General features: G+C 41.7%; 1 protein-coding gene across 4 annotated transcripts in view; it reads right to left on the bottom strand.

Moving 5' to 3' along the window:
* Positions 1-27,778, bottom strand: part of PHF3 (PHD finger protein 3) — a 588,626-nt gene that overhangs the window by 186,296 nt on the left and 374,552 nt on the right. For 2 of the 4 annotated variants that reach the window (XM_053710410.1, XM_053710411.1), the window contains exons 11-12: positions 13,016-13,144; positions 8,731-8,841 (exon numbers count right to left, since the gene is read on the bottom strand). In XM_053710410.1, coding sequence (XP_053566385.1) covers positions 8,731-8,841; positions 13,016-13,144 — 240 coding nt within the window. The remainder of the gene's footprint in view (positions 1-8,730; positions 8,842-13,015; positions 13,145-27,778) is intronic. The other 2 variants (XM_053710412.1, XM_053710413.1) reach the window with 1 other exon arrangement.

Genomic DNA, 27,778 nt, shown 5'->3' with positions numbered 1-27,778 from the left:
TGAGATGCAGGCGCGCAAATGGCACTATGTCCATTGCCGCGACCATTAAGCCGATTACCTCCATGCACTGAGCTACTGATGGGCTTGGGACGGAATGAAGGACACGGCAAGCATTGAGAATCTTTGATAACCTGGACTCCGTCAGGTAAATCTTCATCTCTACAGAATCTATAAGAGTCCCTAGAAAAGGAACCCTTGTGAGTGGTAACAGAGAACTCTTTTCCACGTTCACTTTCCACCCATGCGACCTCAGAAATGCTAGAACTATCTCTGTATGAGACCTTGCATTCTGAAAACTTGACGCTTGTATCAGAATGTCGTCTAGGTACGGAGCCACCGCTATGCCTCGTGGTCTTAGTACCGCCAGAAGTGAGCCCAGAACCTTCGTAAAAATTCTCTGGGCCGTGGCTAACCCGAAGGGAAGAGCCACAAACTGGTAATGCCTGTCTAGAAAGGCAAACCTTAGGTACCGATAATGATCTTTGTGAATCGGTATATGAAGGTAAGCATCCTTTAAGTCCACTGTGGTCATATATTGACCCTCTTGGATCATGGGTAGGATGGTTCGAATGGTTTCCATCTTGAACGATGGTACCCTTAGGAATTTGTTTAAGATCTTTAAATCCAAGATTGGTCTGAAGGTTCCCTCCTTTTTGGGAACCACAAATAGATTTGAGTAAAATCCTTGTCCCTGTTCCGATCGAGGAACTGAGTGGATCACTCCCATGATTAAGAGGTCTTGTACACATTGTAGAAATGCCTCTCTCTTTACTAGGTTTGTTGATAACCTCGAAAGATGGAACCTCCCTTGTGGAGGAGAGGTTTTGAAATCCAGAAGGTATCCCTGAGATATAATCTTTAACGTCCAGGGATTCTGCACATCTCTTGCCCAAGCCTGGGCGAAGAGAGAAAGTCTGCCCCCCACTAAATCCGTCTCCGGATAGGGGGCCCTGTCTTCATGCTGTCTTAGGGGCGGGAGTAGGCTTTCTAGCCTGCTTGCCCTTGTTCCATGACTGGTCGCCTTTCCAACCCTGTCTGTAACGAGCAGTAGTTCCTTCCTGTTTTGGAGCGGAGGAAGTCGATGCTGCTCCTGCCTTGAAGTTACGAAAGGCACGAAAATTAGACTGTTTGGCCTTTGGTTTGGCCCTGTCCTGAGGAAGGGAGTGGCCCTTACCTCCCGTAATGTCAGCAATAATTTCCTTCAAGCCGGGCCCGAATAAGGTCTGCCCTTTGAAAGGAATGTTAAGTAGCTTAGACTTGGAAGTTACATCCGCTGACCAGGATTTAAGCCAGAGCGCTCTGCGCGCCTGTATGGCGAATCCGGAATTTTTAGCCGTAAGTTTGGTTAGATGTACTACGGCATCTGAAACAAACGCATTAGCTTGTTTAAGGGTTCTAACTTTGCTCAAAGCCTCATCCAATGGCTCTGTGCGAATCGCCTCTTCCAGAGACTCAAACCAGAATGCCGCTGCAGCCGTGACAGGCGCAATGCATGCAAGAGGCTGCAATATAAAACCCTGTTGAACAAACATTTTCTTAAGATAACCCTCTAATTTTTTATCCATTGGATCTGAAAAAGCACAGCTATCCTCCACCGGGATAGTGGTACGCTTGGCTAACGTAGAAACTGCTCCCTCCACCTTAGGGACCGTCTGCCATAAGTCTCGAGTGGTGGCGTCTATAGGGAACATTTTTCTAAATATCGGGGGAGGGGAAAAAGGCACACCGGGTCTATCCCACTCCTTACTAATAATTTCTGTAAGTCTTTTTGGTATAGGAAAGACGTCAGTACACACCGGTACCGCATAGTATCTATCCAACCTACACAATTTCTCTGGAATTGCCACCGTGTCGCAATCATTCAGAGCCGCTAATACCTCCCCTAGTAACACACGGAGGTTCTCAAGCTTAAATTTAAAATTTGAAATTTCTGAATCCGGTCTCCCCGGATCAGAACCGTCACTGACAGAATGAAGCTCACCGTCCTCATGTTCTGCAAATTGTGACGCAGTATCAGACATGGCTCTCGTGTCATCAGCGCGCTCTGTCCTTAACCCAGAGCTATCGCGTTTGCCCCTTAATTCGGGCATATTATATAATACTTCTTTCATAACATTAGCCATATCATGTAAAGTGATTTGTAAGGGCCTAGATGTACTTGGCGTCTCAATCCTACGCATCTCCCGAGTGGGAGACGCAGGTACTGACACATGAGGAGAGTTAGGCGGCATAACTTCCCCCTCGTTGTCTGGTGATAGTTTCTTTATCGGTACAGATTGACTTTTATTCAAAGCAATATCAATACAATTGGTACACATCGTTCTATTGGGCTCCACATTGGCTTTTGAACATGATGAACAAACAGTTTCCTCTGAATCAGACATGTTTAAACAGACTTAGCAATGAAACTAGCAAGCTTGGAAATCACTTTCAATAAGTTTACAAGCAATATAAAAAACGCTGCAGCGCTTCAAAAATACAGATATAATTAAACAATTCTTAACAAGAAGTGTATTATTAGCAGAGGATTGCACCCATTAGCAAAAGGATGATTAACCCCTCAATACCCAAAACGGATAAAACGGATATCAATTAAGATTTAACGCTTTTAATCACAGTCAAGCACACTGTCACAGATCTGCTGTGACTGATTACCTCCCTCACAAATGAATTTTGCAGACCCCTGAGCTCTCTAGAGACGTCCTGGATCAAGGAGGAAGAAGCAGGAAGACTGTGCTAGAATTTTAACTGCGCAACAAGGCGCTAAAACAAGGTCCCTCCCACTCCTATCACAACAGTGGGAGCCCTGATATAACGGTTTCCATGCAGAAAAATATGTTAGCCATGTGGAAAAAAATCATGCCCAAAGAGATTTATCACCAAAGTACCTCACAAAAACGAATAACATGCCAGTAAACGTTTAATTAAAAAGCAACATTTTCCAATGTCATGCAAAGTTATCACTAAGCCTGTTACCAGTCGCTACCACTGCAGATAAGGCTTAAGTATTATTTCAGTTTTAACAGTATTTTCTCAGTCAAATTCTAGTCCCTAGAAAATAACTCGACTGCGCATACATTTATCAGCCTGATACCAGTTGCCACTACTGCATTTAAGGCTGTACTTACATCATACGGTAACAGCAGTATTTTCTTAGTCAATTCCATTCCCAGAAAATAAAGTACTGCACATACCTCATTTGCGGAGGACCCCGCATGCTATTCCCAGTTTCTGAAGTTACCCCACTCCTCAGAATGTCGAGAACAGCCAGTGGATCTTAGTTACGCCTGCTAAGATCATAGAAAAAAAACGCAGGCAGTTTCTTCTTCCAAATACTGCCTGAGATAGAAAAACAATAATACCCTCTGCACCTTGCCACAGCTCTGCTGTGGCGCCTACCTGCCCCCAGGGTACTTCAAAATAACTTTCCAACACTTAAGACCAGCTTGCACAGTCTAGGAGCACCGGAGTTACTGCTTGCTGCTGCCTAGTCTGAAGGAAGTGCGAATCTGAGCGAGCGAAAAAAAAACCCCGCCCCTTAAGGTCGATGCCGGAGTAGGCCCAAACACAACCGCATGGGGAAGCGGTTTCACACCTAAGTTAAACAGCTAATGTCTGTCCTATAACCCCTCAAATGCCAGTAAGCAAACATATGAATGCCACAAAATAAAAAACGTTATGTATCGTTTTTCTTTGAATGCCCATAGTGTCACACAATGCCCATAAGTCAACCATTAATAAAATCCAGGGACTCCAGTAATACCCTTCATATAAAATAGGATTACTGTTTTCCTCATTCCCATGGGAAATAATGCCATAAAGTAGGGGAGTGGGATAGAGCTACAAATAGCTGTGAGCCTTAAAAATATAATATAGAGTTAATTTTGCATCAAGTATATTGTATAGATATTAATGGTGGATGCAACTTAATTGATGCCGGCATCTGAATACATTCAAAGCGTTATTTAAAATGTTATTTTTTAAAATAAGAGTATAGTACATATACCAAATCCTATGTACTATACTCTTATTTTAAAAAATAACGTTTTAAATAACGCTTTGAATGTATTCAGATGCCGGCATCAATTTGTTATGATTGATATTGTATAAAATATTAGGAGGATTGTCTCTGTGTAGGAATAAATTATACAAATTTTTTAAAAAGCATTTATAAAGAGATCTCTCATTTATTCTACCCTTGTAAATCCACTGAGTATCGGTAAGGGTGCAGGTACACAGATTAATAAATCTTTAAATTTACGATTTAACCATCAACAACAAGTAACAATATTGGACTTAGAAACACACCTTTAAGTTGGATCCACCATTAATATCTATACAATATACTTGACGCAAAATTAACTCTATATTATATTTTTAAGGCTCACAGCTATTTGTAGCGCTATCCCACTCCCCTACTTTATTTCTATTTTTATGTTTAAATCTTTTATTAGGTTTATTAGTTTTACACATAGATAATACAGTATAATAAATCAATAAGGCATATCCATATAGATATGAGTATAAGCATAGGTCCTGACACCTCCACAAATATCCTTCTTCTAATAAAGACATCTATTCAAGACCTATTATCTAAATAACGATATGCATAAATATACAAAAGTATAAAGAATAAAGAAGACAAACGAGCAAAAGGTAAGAAGAAAAAGAAAAAGGAAGAAAACCCAAAGACTCGGTGGGACTGCATCTATCAATATCTAGCTCATAGATATATTATCACTTATCCACCTAATATGGGATATCTGAGAGAGTAAGAGTAGAGTGGGGAAAGGCGAGGTGGGGTGTGTAGGAAAGAAGTAGAAAAGGGATGAATTAGAGCAGAGTAGGACTCCCGGACTCCCTCCACCTCCCCCCCCCCCCGATCATTGCAGCTTATGGGTCCTGTATCGCTAATGAATCTCAGCGGGGTTTAAGTAGCTAAGTCACTTTTAAGTGTCCAGTAAAACCAGACTCTCTCAAACTGGGTTTGAGTATCTAGAATTTTAGAAGCTGCTTCATACATACGGTACGTCAGGTTCAATTTATTCCTCACCTCCTCCCATGCCGGGGCCTTCATTTTCCAGTATCTTGCGATACGCATTCTAGTGACCGTACATGCTATCTTAATAAATGTGTTTATCTGTTTGTTGTATTGCGGTAATGGTTCATGTAGTAAAGCCTGTATCGGTTTTAGTAATATTTGATCCTCTAAGATCACCCCTAGGAGGGAGGACAACCGAGCCCAAATAGGTTGTATTATGGGGCAGTCCCACCACATGTGAAGATATGAACCCACCTCTCCACATCCTCTATAACAGAGTCTATTATTTGTGATGGTCATATGATATGTTTTAGTCGGGGTTAGGTACCACCTATAGATGGTCTTAATAGTATTTTCTCTTAAGTCGGCGCTTAGGAGGCCAGCGCATGCTGACTGTAGAATCTCATCCCGCTCTTTTTTAAGTTTATGCGTGTTTAAATCTTTTTCCCAATTTAAGATTATTGAGGGTTTTGTAGAGTTATTTTGGGATTGAATCTCCACATACAGTTTAGATATCATCTTTTTAGGTCTGTGAGCTGAATTCATTAAAGACTCTGTGAGTGAAAGGGTGCAGGTCCCAGCTAGTCTAATGTAGTGTTGAATAGCGGAATTGACTTGGAGGTATTGAAACCACAGCAACCTCTGAGGTGTTATTTGGGTTTGTATTTGTATGAATGTCTTAGGTTTACCCCCTTCCAACCAATCTGCGACCCTGTAAAGTCCCTTATTTGCCCATTTATCCACCATCAGCTGGGTGTCAGAAGTGAAGAGATATCTAATTGGGCGCATGGTCGATTGAGTGGGAGATAGTTTAAGTTGTTTACTTACTAGGGACCATAGGTGTGTGGTGTGGTCAGTGATATGTGAGCGATACCTAACTTGTGATATGTCTGTTGGTTGTTTGCACCACAGTATATCATCCGTGTGAGTGGATCCCCTTAGGTCTGCTTCTAGCTTGGGCCAGAGGACTAGTTTTTCCCTTCCCCCCACGAGCAATGTTTGTGCCAATCTCGCCGCTTTGTAATATTCAACTAAATTGGGAGTCCCTATTCCTCCTAGACTTTTATGTTTTGTTATTAGTGAGGATGTTATCCTAGCCATTTTCTTCCCCCTAATAAAGGTCAAGAGTTCCACCTGCATTTTTTTCAAGTCTGAGATCGGGACCTCAATGGGGAGCGTCCTAAATAAATATAGTAGCTGGGGCAAAATCGTCATCTTTACAGATGCAAGCCTGCCCATCCATGAGAATGGATGCAGCCTCCACTTAGTCAGGTCTTTCCTAATGTTTTTATATATGACTTCATAATTATGTTTGTATAATTGATTGACTAGTGGGGTTAAGTAGATCCCCAAGTACTTAAGAGAGTGTGCAGGCCACTTCATATCAAAGTTGGCTTCATTGAGTTTTTTAGTGTGTGGTGGAAGTCCTAGTGATAATGCTTCACACTTGTCGTGGTTAATTTTGTATCCTGAAATTTGGGAAAATTCTTCTAGGATTTTGTACAGATTGGGTAGGGAGTCAGTGTGAGTAAAATGTCGTCTGCAAATAGTGTTAGTTTGTATTCCTGGTCCCCTATCGCTACTCTCGAGATATCTACTGTCTGTCTAATTTTGGCTGCCAACGGTTCTATGCACAACGCAAAAATGAGGGGCGACAGGGGGCAACCTTGTCTTGTACCATTTAGGATAGGGAAAGATTTCGATTTATAACCTGATATGGACACCTGGGCCGTCGGTGTAGAATAGATATTTCTCAAAGCTGTAACAAAGGATCCCTGAAATCCCATCCGATGCAGAACTGCCATCATGAATCTCCAATCTATTCTGTCAAATGCCTTCTCTGCATCCAACGAGAGAAGCAGAGAAGGCATCTTGGTTTTTCCCACATATTCTATGATGTTGATTAACCTACGAACGTTATCTGGTGCTTCCCTGTCTGTAACAAACCCCACCTGGTCCATGTGGATCAATTTCGGTAAGATAAGTTTAAGGCGGTTAGCTAATATTTTTGTAAGGATCTTCAGATCTTGATTAATGAGTGAGATGGGGCGATAACTTGAACAAAGCTTGTGGTTTTTCCCTGGCTTTGGTATCACCACAATCCTTGCCTGCAAAAGGTCTTCTGGGATATCATGTCCCTCCAGAACACAATTACAGAAGTCTGTAAGATGGGGTACCAAGATTCCCTTAAATGCTTTATAGTATTCGCTAGCAAATCCATCTGGGCCTGCCGCTTTCCCTGACTTAAGGTCTCTGATAACCCTGAGAACTTCCATATTAGTTATGGGGGTATTTAAGCTATCTAGGTCTTCCTGTGATAGGGAATTTAGTTTTGTTTCCTCTAAAAATTTCTCGGTTTGAGAAGCTACCTGTTGTGAGTGTATTACTTTGGTTCCGTCATATAGTTTCCCGTAGAAATCCGCAAAGGCAGTCACTATTTGTTGTGGGTGAGAGACTAAGGTGCCACATGGAAGCATTATGGATAATACCGAGGATGCCTTGCATCTCTCCCTGAGTTTGTGAGCCAGAAACTTGTCCGGTTTGTTTGTGTAAATATAGTATTGTGTGTTAAGTCTCTGGATCGCTCTCATTAAGTGGTCATTTAGAAGTTTGGCTAGGTGTGTTCGCTTGGACTCTAACATGGGTAGTAAGTCTTGCCTACGAGTTAGTCTATGTCGAGTCTCCAGGTCCTGTATTTCGTCATGAAGTTGTGAAAGTAGAGTCTTGTTTTGTTTGTTGCGTAGTGCTTTTTCCCTAATAAGTAGCCCTCTGAGGTATGCTTTATGTGCTGCCCATGGGGAAATGGGGTTTGATGAGGACCCTTTGTTAATATTCCAGAATTCTGTAAGTAACGTATGGAGTCTCTCCCCAATCAGGGGATCCTTGATAAGTAGTGGATTGTAGGTCCATGTTCGTGTTCTCAAAGTATCAACAAAACCTTACAGGTGTAGAGTGAGGACAGAGTGATCTGACCAGACACAGGGGTGAATCTTAGAGTTACCATATAGAGGTTGCAATATTTGGCTTGTATAAATGTAATCTATTCTCGTGTACTGTTTATGAGCTGAAGAATAAAAGGTCGTGTCTGATGTTTGTCCATATAGTGTGGACCAAGAATCTATAAGTGAGTGTGGGGTCAAGTGTTCCTGTATGGCGTTAACTATTCTATTATGTCTAAGCTGTTTGGGAGATAGTTTGGTACCCTTATCAATGTGTTTATTCATTGTTATATTAAAGTCTCCCGCTAATATTATTTTGTGTTGGGACCAGTTGGTGAGTAAATCAGAGATATTCTGAAAAAACGAGTGTTGGTTTTCATTTGGTGAGTAGATATTGCACAGAACCACATTAGCGTCTTGAAGACGTCCTTTGACTAAAATATATCTACCATCTTTATCTGCTATGGTGGATTCATGGTCAAATGATAAGCTAGAATGGATCAATATCGATACTTTTTTTTTAATCTGTAGTAGCGTGATAGTGTTGTGTGAAATGTTTGGCCCAATATTTTGGGATAATAGCTTGTGTAAAGTGGGTTTCTTGGAGAAATATAATATTTGCTCCCAAGTGTTGGTATTGATTCATAGCAGTGCGCCTTTTGACATTAGTATTTAACCCTCGAATGTTATGGGATATCAACTGGATCTGGGGTATAATGGGTGTGTTGTGTTGGGGGTGCATAACATTACCAGACCAGCTATGAGCCGCTGTGGTTTCTCTGAGGTTGCATGGGTCTCATCGCCAAGAGGGGGAGTGTGGTTGTTTCTTTGCGAAGGGGGGAGAAGGTAAGCCCCAGAGCCCTTGGGAGATGAATAAGATAAAGTTAGAGCAAAAGAATAGTACAGTAGATAAAAGAAACAATAAAATAAACAATAATACAAGAATAACACAAACTTATGCCCGTCTCGCGGGTCCTTTACTAGCACAGAATCTAACATTCCTATGCTAATGAGAGGATTGCCTGCATATTAATATATCTAGCTTTGATAAGTCAGCATAATATGAACTTTTTAAACTCTGTTTAACATTAAACATTACAACAACAATTTTGTTCAGTCCTTGTCAGGGATAGCTTTCCCTTATGTAACCTTTATAGGATCCCTGCCTAAGAGACTAGGGATGAGGATATTCAGCAAAAGTCAACTCATCAAGAGATTATTCTCTCCCGTAATCCCGGGTAACCTTTGTGTAAAGTCTTCTTGGGTTTGGAGAGGTAACTCTGTAGTAAAGAATTTCCATTTGTCTTGGCGGTGAAGTTTTAGAGATCTTATTTCTTTGTACCTTTTCGGGTCACTTTTGTCCATTTGGTTTGTTTGGAGGGGCCTGCTTGTTTTGATGAGTGGTCTTCTGTGGGGATGAGGGGGGACTCTAGTCCTAGGAGTTTACATGTTTGGTTGATTTCTTCTGGCTCATGTATTGTAATGGTTTTATTGTCTTTCAAGATATACAAAGCAAAGGGGAACCCCCATTTATACTTAATTTGATGTTTTCTCAAAAGAGAAGTGAGTGGTCTCAAAGAACTTCTTCTTTGAAGTGTTCAGAGGCTGAGGTCCTAAAAAAATTGTATTACCGTCCCTTGAAATTTGAACGTTGGCTTGTTCCTGGAGGCTTGAAGAATCTTTTCCTTATCTTGGAAAAACGACATCTTGATGATGATATCTCTGGGTGGTTCCTCTCCTTTGGGCTTTGCCTTTAATGCCCTGTGTGCCCTCTCTATGTCATATTCTGATTCCTCTGATTCTCCGGTGATATTGTGAAATAGTTGTTGTAGATATGTCGGTAGATCTGAGCTAGCAATAGATTCTGGGACTCCTTTCAATCTAATATTGTTTCTGCGGGATCTATTTTCTAGATCGTCAACCTTATCCTGCAGATCCGCGATGGCCTGTTGTTGTGTTTGGATGGTTTGAGAGGACTCTGCTAATTCTTCTGTAATAGTGCCATTTTGCTCTTCCAGAGCATCTATTCTGCCTCCCAAATCAGCTAGGTCAGATCGTATATCTGTGAGACTAGAAGTTACAGCATTATGCATAGTGTCCATTTTTTCCCATAACTTTTCAAAGTTGTTAGCGAAATCTTGCTTAGAAATTAGGTTTTTTAGGTCAGCTTTTGTCGCTGGATGCTTGTCCACATCTGTAATGGAGGGTGCAGATTCAGTTTCTGAGTCTCCTGTGTCCTCCATTGCTAGTGATTCTGAGTTCTTAGATTGCTTAGAGGGTTTAAAAAAAGAGCTCACTGTTGTAGATTTGTGTAACTTTTCTCCTCTAGGTGGTCTTCTAGCTGACATAATAGCCAAGATAGAGAAGAGAAAAAAACACACAGGGATAGCCAAGTCCCAGATTCAAAGTCCCCAGTACAAATTGGTGAGCACAAGAGTTAGTTAGTGGAAGTAGGTGAAAGGGTAGGACAGCCTAACTCAATTTTACCTTCACATTTGCATAAATTAATTGAAGCTGCAGCTCCTATTGTGTTTCAAAATTGTCTTTCCTTTTTGTCCCCTCCTCTGTATACCTTTTATCCTTCTCAGCACTGTTATACTGTAGGGTAATTGCGCCTTTACCAGGCCTCTATAAACTTAAATGGTTGAAACTACTTAGCGACTTTACCCAGGGTATAAAATATCAGCCTCTTTTCATTCCTTTATATATCATTTAGACCGCTAATAACTCTATGATAGGTATATCCCCATCCCCACTTAGGTATCAGTTGTACCCCCTCGCCTCCTCCAATGTTAATATGGAGGTTCCATGTGTTACTACTTGAGTTCACAAGACCCTGTAATCACTTCACCTGTCTTGCCGCTTTATTCATGTAGCTATCTTTTCGCCCCCCAGGCTTTTCTATTATATGCTGCGTGTCGCGGTCTTCACCCGCTCTGCTCCATTATATCCTTCCGCTTTCACGGCCTACCTGGGAGTCCCGTTAGGGCCGGGGAGAAGCGGCTTTAGAATCCCTCCAGCGCTCAAAGTGCCTCACGAGTGTAGCGCGTTAGGGATGTCGGCTCCTCCAGATGTAAGTCGCTGGGAGAGATCGCAGGGTATGAGGCGTCTCCGTTGAGAGACAGGTTGAGCTACCGGGACTTGCGCCTTCTTCCCTGCATGTTGCTTTGGCGCGAATATCCTCAATGGGGTATTAAAGTGTAGAAAGCGTTCCTGAATTGTGCAAGTATCACATATTTCTCTTGTGCCAGTTAAGACACTCTTGCAGCTTTAATCCTGTAGTCTTGGCTTGCAATATATTGTTATAATACTGGCTTTTTAATGTTTGCAGCACAGAGCTTGGGAACTAAGCAGCCATCACCAAGCTCAGTCAGGCTCCGCCCCATCTTATTTCTATTTTTAAGGTGATTTTTTCGAGGTCACATCACCTTCTGGGATTAGCTAAGAGTCAGAGTGTAGAATCCTTGTATTAACCTCTTCTTACAGGGAAATAATGCCAGCCAAATCTGATATATCACGTCTCCTCAGAATAAAAAGGCTGCACATACCTTAATGCTGCTTGTAGCATGAAACCTGTCTCCACACTGAAGATGTCTCATGGCTACCTTCAGAAGTCTTGTAGGAACCAGCATGGATCTTAGTTACAACTGCTAAGATCATCAACCTCAGGGCAGAAATCTTCTTCCATATCCCCCTGAGGAAAATAGTACTCACTGGTACCATTTAAAATAACAACCTTCTTGATTGAAGAAACTAAAACTAACACCTCACTTTACCATGTCTTCCTAGTATAACACAGGCAAAGAGAATGACTGGAGGTGGAGGGGAAGGGAGGGGCTATATATATAGCTCTGCTGTGGTGCTCTTTGTCACTTCCTGTTAGCAGGAGGTTAATATCCCACAAGGATGAAATCCGTGGACTCATCATATCTTTGAAAAAGAAACCAAACACACTGATAAATATCAATATAAAAGGGAATTCCAGGTACACCATTTCCTCCTATAGTGCCTACTGATTATCCCTCCCCAGTTAGGGAAAAATGTCAGCCTGTTCTGATATATCAAGTCTCCCCAGAAACAAATGACTGAACATACCTCAATGCTGCTTGTAGCATGACACAATTCTCCACACTGAAGATATTTCTTTACACTACCTTCAACTGCTCAGTGGAAAACCAGCCGGATCTTAGATGATGTTTGCTAAAATCATCAACATCAGGGCAGAAAAATAAGATGTCTCCACTCCTCTTAGGGAATAAGTGACTGATGATTTCTCCCTGAGAAATATAGTACTCACTGGCACCATTTTAAAATAAAAAACTCCTTAATTGAAGAATCTAAACTAACACCTCACTTTACCTCTTCCTATCACTAACAGAGGCAAAGAGAATGACTGGAGTGGGAGGGAAGGGAGGAGCTATATATACAGCTCTGCTGTGGTGCTCTTTGCCACATCCTGCTGACCAGGAGGCGTAATCCCATAAGTAAGGATGAAATCCGTGGACTCATAAGAAGGAATAAGACCCCAGGGAGCTGTTATATTCCTAGTGTGATTAAAACACACAGCCAACATGCAACTTGCAATATGTGAGGAGGAGATCTAGAGAAGCACAAATACATTTAAAGAAACACCTTCATGACATTAGCTTATTTATATACTTTACCATCAAAAACCACCAGAAGGTTTTAAGATTCAGATTTCATGCATGAGCATGTCTGGAGCACTATATGGTAGCAGTTTTACAAGAATGTTATCTATTTGCAAGAGCACTACATGGGAGAACTATTTACTGCCATGAAGTGCTCCCGACACGTACTTAGGAATTTCTTTAAAAAAAAGAATACCATCGGAACAGAGAAAATTTGATAATACAAGTAAATTGGAAACTGCTTTTAAAATTGTAGGCTCTGTCTGAATTATAAAAGAACATTCCTGGGTTTCATCTCCTTCTAATGTTTCACCAACTAATTGTAGCAATGTTTTCAGAATGAAACTAAAAAAAGTCTTGTAATTTTTAAAATAAAACATGGTTACCTCATTATCCATATCTTCAGATTCTTTTATAGAGGCTTCACTTTCGATTTCAATTTCTCCTTTGTGTGTAATCTTGGTAATTGGTCTACGTTCAACTTCCCGCTGTTCCTTTTCAATCATCTCAATTGTCTATAAAAAGTAAAAAAAAGGTGGAAAAAAAGAAAAAAAACAGGTGAGAAGAAAAAAAAAGCATCTAAAATAGTATACTGTACATATCATTTTTAAAATTTTATATAATAAGTCCTTAGTAGAATCAATGTAATATTTAAATGCCCTAACAACATCCAAATAATGCAAACATCTTTCAGAAGCATTCTTATGGTTAGGACACAAAGAAGCAACAACAATCTCTCTACTAATGTTTAGATAACTAACAGCTAGATTACGAGTTTTGAGCGATATAGGGATTTTAACGACCTCCCTATAGTGCTGCTATTACAGGTTTAAAAAAGCAGGCTTGTGCGGGCGATTTGGTGGCGTTGAGCTCCATACCGCACTGAAATCAAGCGCTGCCTTGACGTGCTCGTGCATGATTTCCCCATAGACATCAATGGGGAGAGCAGGCAAAAAAAAAAAGCCTAACACCTGTGGCTGCGTTACAGAATGAAAAACTCCGTAACGCAGCCCCATTGATGTCTACAGGGAAACACCATAACATAAACCCCACGTCTAAACACCCCTAATCTACTGCCACTTACATACAGTTATTAACCCTTAATCTGCTGCCCCTAACATCGCCGCCACTTACATTACACTTATTAACCCATAATCTGCTGCCCCTAACATCGCCGCCACTTACATTACACTTATTAACCCATAATCTGCTGCCCCAAACATTGCCGCAATTTACATTACAGTTATTAACACCTAATCTGCTGCCCCTAACATCGCGGCCACCTCCATTACACTTATTACCCCTAATCTGCCACCCCCAATGTCGCTGCCACTATACTAAAGTTATTAACCCCTAAACCTAACCCTAAGCATAACCGAAACGTAACCCTAAACCTAAGCCTAACCCTAACATCCCCTAACTTAAATATAATTAAATAAATCTAAATAAACCTTACAATTATTAACTAAATAATTCCTATTTAAAACTAAATACAAACTTACCTGTAAAAAAAACCCTAAGCTAGCTACAATATAACTAATAGTCCCCTCTTATCTCTCTAATAGGTCCTTTTCTGTCTCATTTGCTGGCGACTCATCCTCTCCATTGCCTCTGTCTATTGGAGTACCTCAAGGCTCTGTTCTAGGCCCTCTACTCTTCTCTATTTATACTTCCTCACTGGGTAAACTTATTAGTAGCTATGGCTTTAACTATCACCTCTATGCTGATGATACCCAGATCTACCTATCCACCCCTGCCCTCTCTTCTTCTGTCCTTTCCCACATCAGCGACTGCTTACTGGCATTTCTTTCTGAATGGCCTCTCACCACCTAAAAATCAAGATGTCCAAGACTGAGATTCCTCTAATCCCCCCAACTAATTCTACTCCAGTTTCTAACTTTACTATCACTGTCGGTGGCACCACTATCTCCCCATCACCCCAAGTCCGCTGCCTAGGAGTTACACTCAACTCCAATCTGTCCTTCATACCCCACATCCAATCGCTCTCTTCATCCTGTCGCAACCAACTACGCAATATCTCCAAAATTCGTCCTTTTCTGAGTGCTGAAACTACTAAACAGCTAATCCATTCCCTAGTAATTTCCCGACTTGACTACTGTAACAACCTACTAACTGGCCTTCCTCTCTCCCGCCTCTCCCCCCTTCAATCCATCCTAAATGCCTCTGCTAGGCTAATCCACCTCTCCCGACGCTCTGTATCTGCCGCACCCCTCTGTGAGTCCCTTCACTGGCTCCCCATTCACAGCAGAATTAAATTCAAAATTCTCACTCTGACCTACAAAGCCCTAACCAATGCAGCCCCCGCATACCTGTCCTCACTTATCAACAAATATACTCCAGCCTGTCCCCTAAGATCCAACAATGATCTACTCCTTGCCTCTTCTACCATCACCTCCTCTCATGCTAGACTACAGGATGTCTCGAGCTGTCAGACTTTCCCCCAACCTCTCCTCCTTTAAACGCTCCCTAAAGACTTTCTTGTTCAGGGAAGCCTATAACCAAATCAGTAACTAATGAATTCCACTTGCCTAATAGTTGCCCTCATCTAACTTCACACTAACATCATTCCCACCTTTGCAGTCCCCACCTCCTGTTTCTCACCCTCCTATCCATTTAGATTGTAAGTTCCCACAGGAACAGGGCTCCCAATTCCTCCTGTGTTTGTTAAATTTTGTCTGGTGTCTCATATTGTACTGTCCTTTTATCTTTGTTACCTATGAACAGCGCTGCGGAATCTGTTGGCGCTTTATAAATAAAGAATAATAATAATAATAATAATTGTAGCTAGCATAGGTTTTATTTTTATTTCACAGGTAAGTTTGTATTTATTTTAACTAGGTAGACTAGTTAGTAAATAGTTATTAACTATTTACTAGCTACCTAGTTAAAATAAATACAGTTACCTGTAAAATAAAACCTAACATTACAATAAAATTAAATAAATTAAATTAATAAAATACAATTTACTAATTTACAAAACAAAACACTAAATTACAAAAAATAAAAAACGAAATTATCAAAAATAAAAACGAATTACTCCTAAGCCTTATCAAAATAAAAAAGCTCCCCCCCCCCCCAAAGTAAAAAAAAAACCCTAGCCTTTTGCGTGGCATTGCCCCAAAGATACCAGCTCTTTTACATTGCAATAAAAAATACAAACAACCCCCCAACAGTAAAACCCACCACCCACCCAAATAAAAATCTAAATAAACCTAAGCTAAACATTGCCCTGAAAAAGGCATTTGAATGGGCATTGCCCTTAAAAGAGCATTTAGCTATTTTACTAATTGCCTAAAACCATAACCTAAAAAAAAACCCACCCAAACAACCCTTAAAAAACACTAACCCCCCGACGATCCACTTACAGTTATCGAAGTCCGGACATCCATCCTCATCCAGCTGGCGAAGTCCTAATCCAAGCGGCAAGAAGTCTTTATCCAGACGGCATCTTCTATATTCATCCATCCGGCGCGGAGCGGATCCATCTTCAAGACATTCGGCGTGGAGCATCATCCTCTTAAGTTCGCTGCCGTAAACTGAAGGTTCCCTTTAAGTGACGTCATCCAAGATGAAAGAGAGCCAAAAAGAAAGAGGTAGCCGTAGCTTTTTGACCTCTACGTTTTCCAGAATAGACAACAAACAAAGAAGATGTTTGACGGAAATCCTTGGTTACTTGCAAGTAAAACTTCAAAGCACGAACCACGTCCAAGTTGTGCAACAGACGCACCTTCTTAGAGGAAGGATTAGGACACAGAGAAGGAACAACAATTTCCTGATTGATATTCCTATTAGTAACAACCTTAGGAAGAAATCCAGGTTTGGTACGCAAAACCACCTTATCAGCATGGAAAACAAGATAAGGCGAGTCGCATTGCAACGTAGATAGTTCAGAAACTCTTCGAGCTGAAGAGATAGCAACTAAAAACAGAACTTTCCAAGATAGAAGTTTAATATCTATGGAATGATTAGGTTCAAACGGAACCCCTTGAAGAACTTTAAGAACTAAATTCAGACTCCATGGCGGAGCAACAGGTTTAAACACAGGCTTAATTCTAACTAAAGCCTGACAGAACGACTGAACGTCTGGAACATCAGCCAGACGCTTGTGCAGTAGAATTGATAAAGCAGATATCTGTGCCTTTAAGGAACTAGCTGATAGCCCCTTCTCCAATCCTTATTGGATAAAGGACAAAATCCCAGGAATCCTGATCTTACTCCATGAGTAGCCTTTGTATTCGCACCAATAAAGATATTTACGCCATATCTTATGATAAATTTTCCTAGTGACAGGCTTTCGAGCCTTAATCAAGGTATCTATGACCGACTCAGAGAAACCCCGCTTGGATAAAATCAAGCGTTCAATCTCCACGCAGTCAGCTGCAGAGAAACTAGATTTGGATGCTGGAACGGACCTTGAATCAGAAGGTCCTGTCTCAGTGGCAGAGTCCATGGTGGAAGAGATGACATGTCCACCAGGTCTGCATACCAAGTCCTGCGTGGCCACGCAGGTGCTATCAAAATCACCGAAGCTCTCTCCTGTTTGATTCTGGCAATCAAACGAGGAAGGCGAGGAAATGGTGGAAACACATAAGCCAGGTTGAACGACCAGGGTACTGCTAGAGCATCTATCAGTACTGCCTGAGGATCCCTTGACCTGGACCCGTAACAAGGAAGTTTGGCGTTCTGACGAGACGCCATCAGATCCAATTCTGGTGTGCCCCATTGCTGAATCAATTGTGCAAACACTCCGGATGGAGTTCCCACTCCCCCGGATGAAAAGTCTGACGACTTAGAAAATCCGCTTCCCAGTTCTCCACTCCTGGGATATAGATTGCTGATAGATGGCAAGAGTGAGTCTCTGCCCATCGAATTATTTTGGTAACCTCTATCATCACTAGAGAACTCTTTGTTCCCCCCTGATGATTGATATATGCTACAGTCGTGATATTGTCCGACTGGAATCTTATGAATCTGGCCGCAGCCAGCTGAGGCCACGCCTGAAGCACGTTGAATATCGCTCTCAGTTCTAGAATATTTATCAGGGGGAGAGCCTCCTCCTGAGTCCACAAACCCTGTGCTTTCAGGGAATTCCAGACTGAACCCCAGCCCAATAGGCTGGCGTCCGACGTCACTATGACCCATGCTGGCCTGCGGAAACACATTCCCTGGGACAGATGATCCTGTGACAACCACCAAAGAAGAGAGTCTCTGGTCTCTTGATCCAGATTTATCTGAGGAGATAAATCTGCATAATCCCCATTCCACTGTTTGAGCATGCATAGTTGCAGTGGTCTGAGATGCAAGCGAGCAAACGGAACTATGTCCATTGCCGCTACCATTAGTCCGATTACCTCCATACACTGAGCCACTGACGGCCGAGGAATGAAATGAAGAGCTAGGCAGGTGGTTAAAATCTTTGATTTCCTGACCTCCGTCAGAAAAATTTTCATGTCCACCGAATCTATCAGAGTTCCCAGGAATGGAACTCTTGTGAGAGGGATAAGTGAACTCTTTTTTACGTTCACCTTCCACCCGTGAGATCTTAGAAAAGCCAACACGATGTCCGTGTGAGATTTGGCTAGTTGGTAAGTCGACGCCGAATTAAGATATCGTCCAGATAAGGTGCCCCTGCTATGCCCCGCGGCCTTAGAACCACCAGAAGGGACTCTAGCATCTTTGTGAAAATTCTGGGAGCTGTGGCCAACCCGAGAAGAGCCACAAACTGGTAATACTTGTCCAGAAAGGCGAACCTGAGGAACTGATGATGATCTTTGTGGATAGGGATGTGTAGATACGCATCCTTTAAGTCCACGGTGGTCATATATTGACCCTCCTGGATCATTGGTAAAATAGTCTGAATGGTCTCCATCTTGAAGGATGGGACTCTGAGGAATTTGTTTAGGATCTTGAGATCTAAAATTGGTCTGAAGGTTCCCTCTTTTTTGGGAACCACAAACAGATTGGAGTAGAACCCCTGTCCCTGTTCTGTTTTCGGAACTGGGCAAACCACTCCCATGGTATATAGGTCTTCTACACAGCATAAGAACGCCTCTCTTTTTGTCTGGTTTACAGACAATTGAGAAAGATGGGATCTCCCCCTTGGAGGAGAATCTTTGAAATCTAGAAAATACCCCTGGGTTACGATTTCTAAAGCCCAGGAGTCCTGAACGTCTCTTGCCCAAGCCTGAGAAAAAAGAGAAAGTCTGCCCCCTACTAGATCCGGCCCCGGATCGGGGGCTTCCCCTTTATGCTGTCTTGGTGGCAGCAGCGGGCTTCTTGGCCTGTTTACCTTTGTTCCAAGTCTGGTTAGGTCTCCAGACTGACTTGGATTGAGCAAAATTCCCATCTTGCTTTGCAGCAGGGGAAGAGGTAGAGGGACCACCTTTGAAGTTTCGAAAGGAATGAAAATTATTTTGTTTGGTCTTCAGTGATGTCTGAAATGATCTCTTTCAGTTCAGGCCCGAATAGGGTCTTACCCTTGAAAGGGATGGCTAAAAGCTTAGATTTTGATGACACATCAGTAGACCAGGACTTAAGCCATAACGCTCTACGCGCTAAAATGGCAAAACCTGAATTCTTTGCTGCTAATTTAGCCAGTTGAAAAGCGGCATCTGTAATGAAAGAATTAGCTAGCTTGAGAGCCCTAATTCTATCCAGAATATCATCTAATAGGGTCTCAACCAGAAGAGACTCCTCCAGAGCCTCGAACCAAAAAGCAGCTGCAGTAGTTACAGGAACAATGCACGCTATAGGTTGGAGAAGAAAACCCTGATGAACAAATATTTTCTTGAGGAGACCCTCTAATTTTTTATCCATAGAATCTTTGAAAGCACAACTGTCCTCAATAGGTATAGTTGTACGCTTAGCCAGGGTAGAAATAGCTCCCTCCACCTTAGGGACCGTCTGCCACGAGTCCCGAATGGTGTCTAATATATGGGAAACATTTTCTTAAAAGTAGGAGGGGAAGCGAACGGAATACCTGGTCTATCCCACTCCTTAGTAACAATGTCCGAAATCCTCTTAGGGACCGGAAAAACATCAGTGTAAGCAGGAACCTCTAGAAATCTGTCCATTTTACACAATTTCTCTGGAACTACAATAGGGTCACAATCATCCAGAGTCGCTAAAACCTCCCTGAGCAATAAGCGGAGGTGTTCTAGTTTAAATTTAAAAGCCGTAATATCAGAGTCTGTCTGAGGGAACATCTTTCCTGAATCAGAAATCTCTCACTCAGACAGCAAATCCCTCACCCCCAACTCAGAACATTGTGAGGGTACATCGGATATGGCTAATAAAGCGTCAGAGGGCTCAGCATTTGTTCTCACACCAGACCTACTGCGCTTCCCCTGCAACCCAGGCAGCTTAGATAAAACCTCTGTGAGGGTAGTATTCATAACTGCGGCCATATCTTGCAGGGTGAAAGAATTAGACGCACTAGAAGTACTTGGCGTCGCTTGTGTGGGCGTTAATGGTTGTGACACTTGGGGAGAATTAGATGGCATAACCTGATTCCCTTCTGACTGAGAATCATCATGCGACATACTTTTAGTAGCTAAAATATGTTCTTTGCAATTTATTGACCTTTCAGTGCATGAGGGACACATTCTAAGTGGGGGTTCCACAATGGCTTCTAAACATATTGAACAATGACTTTCCTCAATGTCAGACATGTTGAACAGGCTAGTAATGACTACAAACAAGCATGAAAACACTTTATTTAGTGAAAAAAAAAACAACAATCTTAAAAAACGGTACTGCGCCTTTAAGAAAAAAAACATACACGTTCTGCAAAACTGCTTTAAAATAAACCAAATTTTTAATTTTTTTTATAGCAGACTCAATATGTGTAGTTAAGTTTGCCCCACAAGTATATTTAACATTTAACCCTTTATTGTGCAAACCGGATTGAATTAAGGCCTACCTGCCCTCAGGGATTGTAAATATGGGGTTAAAGCTTCGATTTGGCCCAAAACATCCACAAGGGCCCTCAGGAGTTGGAACTTGCTGCTTGCTGAGTGAAAACAACTGCGCATCTGAGGCGCGAAAATAGGCCCCGCCCATCTCACTCAATGTCTCTACAGCCTCAAAGAACTGCACCAGAGCGGTTTTAAACTAGCCATGTGGGTTCTGAGACCCAAAAAATAAGCCAAGTGTACCCTCAATAAAGTTGACCAAAAAACGTTATTGCCCACAAAACGTTAACAGCACTTCCAGTTCAGAAAATGTTTGCCCACAAACATTCAAAACTCAAGTGTCAACCATTTTTTAATTAGCCCCTTATGCAAGCTTAGTAATGCCTTTCTATAGCTCTTAGGATTACTGCTTACCCTTATCCTCATGGGGATACTGTCAGCCTTTCTGAAATACACAGTCTCTCCAGAAAAAATGACTGAACATACCTCACTGCTATATAGCATGAAAACGTTCCTCACACTGAAGTTTTCTGTACTCCTCAGCCTCTGTGGGAACAGCACTGGATCTTAGTTACAAATGCTAAGATCATCATCCTCCAGGCAGAAGTCTTCATCCATCTGCTGCCTGAGAGTAAATAGTACACACCGGTACCATTTAAAACAAAAAACTCTTGCTTGAAGAAATTAAAAACTAATATTTTATCACCTCTTTCACTTTACCCTTCCAAGTACATAGAGTAGGCAAAGAGAATGGTTACTCACATGGGATGGAGCTATAGCCAAGCTCAGGTTAATGCGCACACCCAATATTATACTGTTGGGTAAACAGTTGCTTGAACAGGATTTTGAATAAAAAGATTTATTTAAAATACAAATATAAAAAGCGCCACAAGAGCTGCTAGGACCACCAAATACAATAGGATTGGCAATACAATAAAGTATTTGCTCAAGTTGAGCTTATACACAATACCAGAGACCGTGGTAAGGAGTGCAGAAATTTAACCACACAACCTCCCCCTTAAGAGTCCAGTATATGTTGCTCTCCTTACTGGTGTGCAGATTCTTGGAAGGACGCCAAAGAACAATGTATCCGACGTACGTTTCGCTAATGAGCTTTATCAAGGAATGGTGTGCGCATGTCCGAAAACCTTATTTGAATACTTCAGATTCGTTAATCCGGATATCCGGTATTTAGTCCTCCATTTTGGAAGTGGTCGTAAGGTGTTGTTTATGGTCAATAATTGGACTTCCTTAAATTGAGGGTATTTCAAAAGAAAACTCTAAACGATATATATGTATCTGTTAAGGACAATCTTAGTTTACGCAAATATTCACTTATAAGCGTCCTACACCTAATTTGTTAAAACAATATTTGCTAACGTGTCTAATATGTAACATATTAGTTAATAACATTTACAGTTTACTATGTAACAAATTAGTTAAGAACATTCTTATCCCTTACTAATATTCTAATATTCCTTATCTATAACAAGTTTGTGCACACTTATGTTCATCAAAATGAGGTCCTGTTTCCTTAATGATATCATCAGAAACTTAGATTCACAATATATATATATAAACAATCTTCTACACATAATACTATTTGATATCATTTTTATGCGTAGATGAAGATTATAGATTATAATATCAGACACAGATATTCATCTTGATATCACTAGTTCTTTATATTTTGTAATTATTACATGTCTGTCTTAAAATAAATAAGGGTATTGTTAGTTAGTAAAAGGATGGAAAGTGAGTCGTACATTTATAAGAAATGATGTAACTCAAAATCCTTATTAAGGCCGTTCGGTATGAAACTGTCCATAATATGGATCCATTTAATCTCTAGACGACCCAATTGATTCTGTACATCACCTCCTCTCCAACTATATTCTAACTTCCTAATACCAAGAAATTCAAGGTCATCTATTCTCCTATTATGTTTTCTGTCAAAGTGTGCCGATAGTGTGCCGTTTTCTTTGACAGAAAACATAATAGGAAAATAGATGACCTTGAATTCCATTCTTTAGAAATCATATCAGAAATAGGATCAGGAACTGGAAAAACCTCTGGAATAACCACAGGAGGTTTATAAACAGAATTTAAACCTTTACTAGTTTTAATATCAAGAGGACTAATTTCCTCCATATCCAATGTAACCAACACTTCTTTTAATAAAGAATGAATATACTCCACTTTAAATAAATAAGAGGATTTGTCAGTGTCAATATCTGAGGCAGGATCTTCTGAATCAGATAGATCCTCATTAGAGAAGGATAAATCAGTATGTTGCCGGTCATTTGAAATGTCATCAACTCTATGAGAAGTTTTAAAAGACCTTTTACGTTTATTAGAAGGCGGGACGGCAGACAGACTTCTGAATAGAATCAGAAATAAATTATTTTAAATTTACAGATATATCTTGTACATTAGATGTTGAGGGAACAGCAAAAGGTAATGAACTACTACTAATGGATACATTTTCTGCATGTAAAAGTTTATCATGACAACTATTACAAACCACAGCTGGAGGTATAATCTCCACAAGTTTACAACAAATGCACTTAGCTTTGGTAGAACTGTTATCAGGCAGCGGGGATCCAACAGCGAATTCTGAGACAGGATTAGATTGAGACATCTTGCAAATGTAAGAGAAAAAAACAACATAAAAGACAGAATTTATGCTTACCTGATAAATGTCTTTCTTTTGCGATGTACCGAGTCCACTGATTCATCCTAACTTGTGGGATATTGTCCTTCCTGACAGGAAGTAGCAAAGAGAGCACCACAGCAGAGCTGTCTATATAGCCCCCCCTTAACTCCACCCCCCAGTCATTCGACCGAAGGCCAAGGAAGAAAAGGAGAAACTATAAGGTGCAGAGGTGACTGAAGATTACATAACAAAATACTATCTGTCTTGAATAGACAGGGCGGGCCGTGGACTCGGTACATCACAAAAGAAAGAAATTTATCAGGTAAGCATAAATTATGTCTTCTTTTGCAAGATGTACCGAGTCCACGGATTCATTCTAACTTGTGGGATACCAATACCAAAGCTTTAGGACACGGATGAAGGGAGGGACAAGACAGGAACCTAAACGGAAGACACCACTGCCTGCAAAACCTTTCTCCCAAAAATAGCCTCCGAAGAAGCAAAAGTATCAAATTTGTAAAATTTGGAAAAGGTATGAAGCGAAGACCTAGTCACAACCTTACAAATCTGTTCAACTGAAGCATCATTTTTAAAAGCCCATGTGGAAGCCACCGCTCTAGTGAAGTGAGCTGTATATCTTTCAGGAGGCAGCAGTCTCATAAGCCAAACGGATGATGCTTTTCAGCCAAAATTAAAGAGAGGTAGCCATAGCCTTTTGACCTCTACGCTTTCCAGCATAGACAACAAACAAAGAAGATGATTGGCGAGAATCTTTGGTTGCCTGCAAATAAAACTTCAAGGCACGAACCACGTCCAAGTTGTGCAACAGACGGTCCTTCTTAGAAGAAGGATTAGGACACAGAGAAGGAACAACAATTTCCTGATTGATATTCCTGTTAGAAACAACTTTAGGGAGGAACCCAGGTTTGGTACGCAAAACCACCTTATCAGCATGGAAAACAAGATAAGGCGAGTCACATTGTAATGCAGATAGTTCAGAAACTCTTCGAGCTGAAGAGATAGCAACTAGAAATAGAACTTTCCAAGATAGAAGCTTAATATCTATGGAATGCATGGGTTCAAACGGAACCCCCTGAAGAACTTTAAGAACTAAATTGAGACTCCATGGCGGAGCAACAGGTTTAAACACAGGCTTAATTCTAACTAAAGCCTGACAAAAAGCCTGAACGTCTGGGACATCTGACAGACGCTTGTGCAACAGAATAGACAAAGCAGATAACTGTCCCTTTAAGGAACTAGCAGACAATCCTTTCTCCAATCCTTCTTGGAGAAAAGACAAAATCTTAGGAATCCTGATCTTACTCCATGAGTAGCCTTTGGATTCACACCAAAAAATATATTTACGCCATATCTTATGATAGATCTTCCTGGTGACAGGCTTTCGAGCCTGAATCAAGGTATCTATGACCGACTCAGAGAAACCCTGCTTTGATAAAATCAAGCGTTCAATCTCCAAGCAGTCAGTTGCAGAGAAATTAGATTTGGATTCTTGAATGGACCTTGAATCGACCTTGAATCAAAAGGTCCCGTCTCAGTGGCAGAGTCCATGGTGGCAGAGATGACATGTCCACCAGGTCTGCATACCAAGTCCTGCGTGGCCACGCAGGCGCTAACAAAATCACTGAAGCTCTCTCCTGTTTGATTCTGGCAATCAGACGCGGAAGGAGAGGGAATGGTGGAAACACATAAGCCAGGTTGAACGACCAGGGTACTGCTAGAGCATCTATCAGTACTGCCTGAGGATCCCTTGACCTGGATCCGTAACGAGGAAGTTTGGTGTTCTGACGAGACGCCATCAGATCCAATTCTGGTGTGCCCCATAGCTGAACCAGTTGAGCAAACACCTCCGGATGGAGCTCCCACACCCCCGGATGAAAAGTCTGATGACTTAGAAAATCTGCCTCCCAGTTCTCCACCCCTGGGATATAGATCACTGATAGATGGCAAGAGTGAGTCTCTGCCCATCGGATTATCCTGGAAACTTATATCATGGCCAAGGAACACCTTGTTCCCCCCTGATGATTGATATAAGCTACAGTCGTGATGTTGACTGACTGAAACCTGATGAATCCGGCCGAAGCCAGCTGAGGAGCTGAAGAGCATTAAATATTACTCTTAATTCCAGAATAATTATTGGTAGGAGGGCCTCCTCCTGAGTCCACAAACCCTGTGCTTTCAGGGAATTCCAGACTGCACCCCAGCCTAGTAGGCTGGCGTCTGTCGTCACAATAATCCACGCTGGCCTGCGGAAACACATTCCCCTGGACAGGTGATCCTGTGACAACCACCAAAGAAGAGAGTCTCTGGTCTCTTGATCCAGATTTATCTGAGGAGATAAATCTGCATAATCCCCATTCCACTGTTTGAGCATGCATAGTTGCAGTGGTCTGAGATGCAAGCGAGCAAACGGAACTATGTCCATTGCCGCTACCATAAGTCCGATTACCTCCATACACTGAGCCACTGACGGCCGAGAAATGGAATGAAGAGCTCGGCAGGTGGTTAAAATCTTTAATTTCCTGAACTCCGTCAAAAATATTTTCATGTTCACCGAATCTATCAGATTTCCCAGGAATGGAACTCTTGTGAGAGGAATAAGAGAACTCTTTTTCACGTTCACCTTCCACCCATGAGATCTTAGAAAGGCCAACACTAAGTCCGTGTGAGACTTGGCAAGTTGGAAAGTCGACGCTTGAATTAAGATGTCGACTAGATAAGGCGCCACTGCTATGCCCCTCAGCCTTAGGACCGCCAGAAGGGACCCTAGCACCTTTGTGAAGATTCTTGGCGCCATGGCCAACCCGAAGGGAAGAGCCACAAACTGGTAATGCCTGTCCAGAAAGGCAAACCTGAGGAACTGATGATGATCTTTGTGGATAGGAATGTGTAGATACGCATCCTTTAGATCCACGGTAGTCATATATTGACCCTCCTGGATCATTGGTAAAATAGTCAGAATGGTCTCCATCTTGAAGGATGGAACTCTTAGGAATTGGTTTAGGATCTTGAGATCTAAAATTGGTCTGAAGGTTTCCTCTTTTTTGGGAACCACAAACAGATTGGAGTAGAACCCCTGTCCCTGTTCTGTTTTCGGAACTGGGCAGATCACTCCCATGGTAAAAAGGTCTTCTACACAGCGTAAGAATGCCTCTCTTTTTGTCTGGTTTACAGGCAATTGAGAATGATGGAACCTCCCCCTTGGAGGAGAATCTTTGAAATCTAGGAGATACCCCTGGGTTACAATTTCTACGGCCCAGGAGTACTGAACGTCTCTTACCCAGGCCTGAGCAAAGAGAGAAAGTCTGCCCCCTACTTGATCCGGTCCCGGATCGTGGGCTACCCCTTCATGCTGTCTAAGTGGCAGCAGCAGGCTTTTTGGCCTGTTTACCCTTGTTCCAAGCCTGGTTAGGTCTCCAGGTTGACTTGGATTGAGCAAAGTTCCCCTCTTGCTTTGCAGCAGGGGAAGAGGAAGCGGGACCACCCTTGAAGTTTCGAAAAGGAACGAAAATTATTTTGTTTGGTCCTTGTCTTATTTGACTTATCTTGAGGGAGGGCATGACCCTTCCCTCCAGTGATGTCTGAAATGATCTCTTTCAGTGCAGGCCCGAATAGGGTCTTACCTTTGAAAGGGATGGTCAAAAGCTTAGATTTAGATGACACATCAGCTGACCAGGACTTAAGCCATAACGCTCTTCGCGCTAAAATGGCAAAACCTGAATTCTAACTTAGCAAGATGAAAAGCGGCGTCTATAATAAAAGAATTAGCCAACTTAAGGGCCTTAATTCTGTTGAACAAAAATTTTCTTTAGGAGACCCTCTAACTTTTTATCCATAGGATCAATGAAAGCACAACTGCCTTCAATAGGTATAGTTGTACGCTTAACCAGAGTAGAAATAGCTCCCTCCACCTTAGGGACCGTCTGCTATGAGTCCTTTATGGTGTCAGAAATGGGGAACATTTTCTTAAAAACAGGAGGGGGAGCGAACAGAATACCTGGTCTATCCCACTCCTTAGTAAAAATGTCCGAAATCCTCTTAGGGACCGGAAAAACATCAGTGTAAACAGGAACCTCTAAATATTTGTCCATTTTACACAATTTCTCTGGAACAACAATAGGGTCACAATCATCCAGAGTAGCTAGAACCTCCCTGAGCAATAAACGGAGGTGCTCTAGCTTAAATTTAAATGCCGTCATATCTGAATCTGTCTGAGGGAACATCTTTCCTGAATCATAAATCTCTCCCTCAGACAGCAAATCCCTCATCCCTACCTCAGAACATTGTGAGGGAATATCGGACACGGCTACTAAAGCGTCAGAAGGCTCAGCATTTGTTCTAAACCCAGAGAAACTGCGCTTCCCTTGCAACCCTGGCAGTTTAGATAAAACCTCTGTGAGGGTAGTATTCATAACTGAAGCCATATCTTGCAAGGTGAAAGAATTAGACGCACTAGAAGTACTTGGCGTCGCTTGTGCGGGCGTAACTGGTTGTGACACTTGGGGAGAACAAGATGGCGAAACCTGATTTACTTCTGTCTG

Source organism: Bombina bombina, chromosome 4 (assembly GCF_027579735.1).
Source record: "Bombina bombina isolate aBomBom1 chromosome 4, aBomBom1.pri, whole genome shotgun sequence".
NCBI classification, from domain to species: domain Eukaryota; kingdom Metazoa; phylum Chordata; class Amphibia; order Anura; family Bombinatoridae; genus Bombina; species Bombina bombina.
The sequence above is the reverse complement of the archived record's forward strand: the minus strand, read 5'-3'. Positions and strand labels throughout refer to the sequence as shown.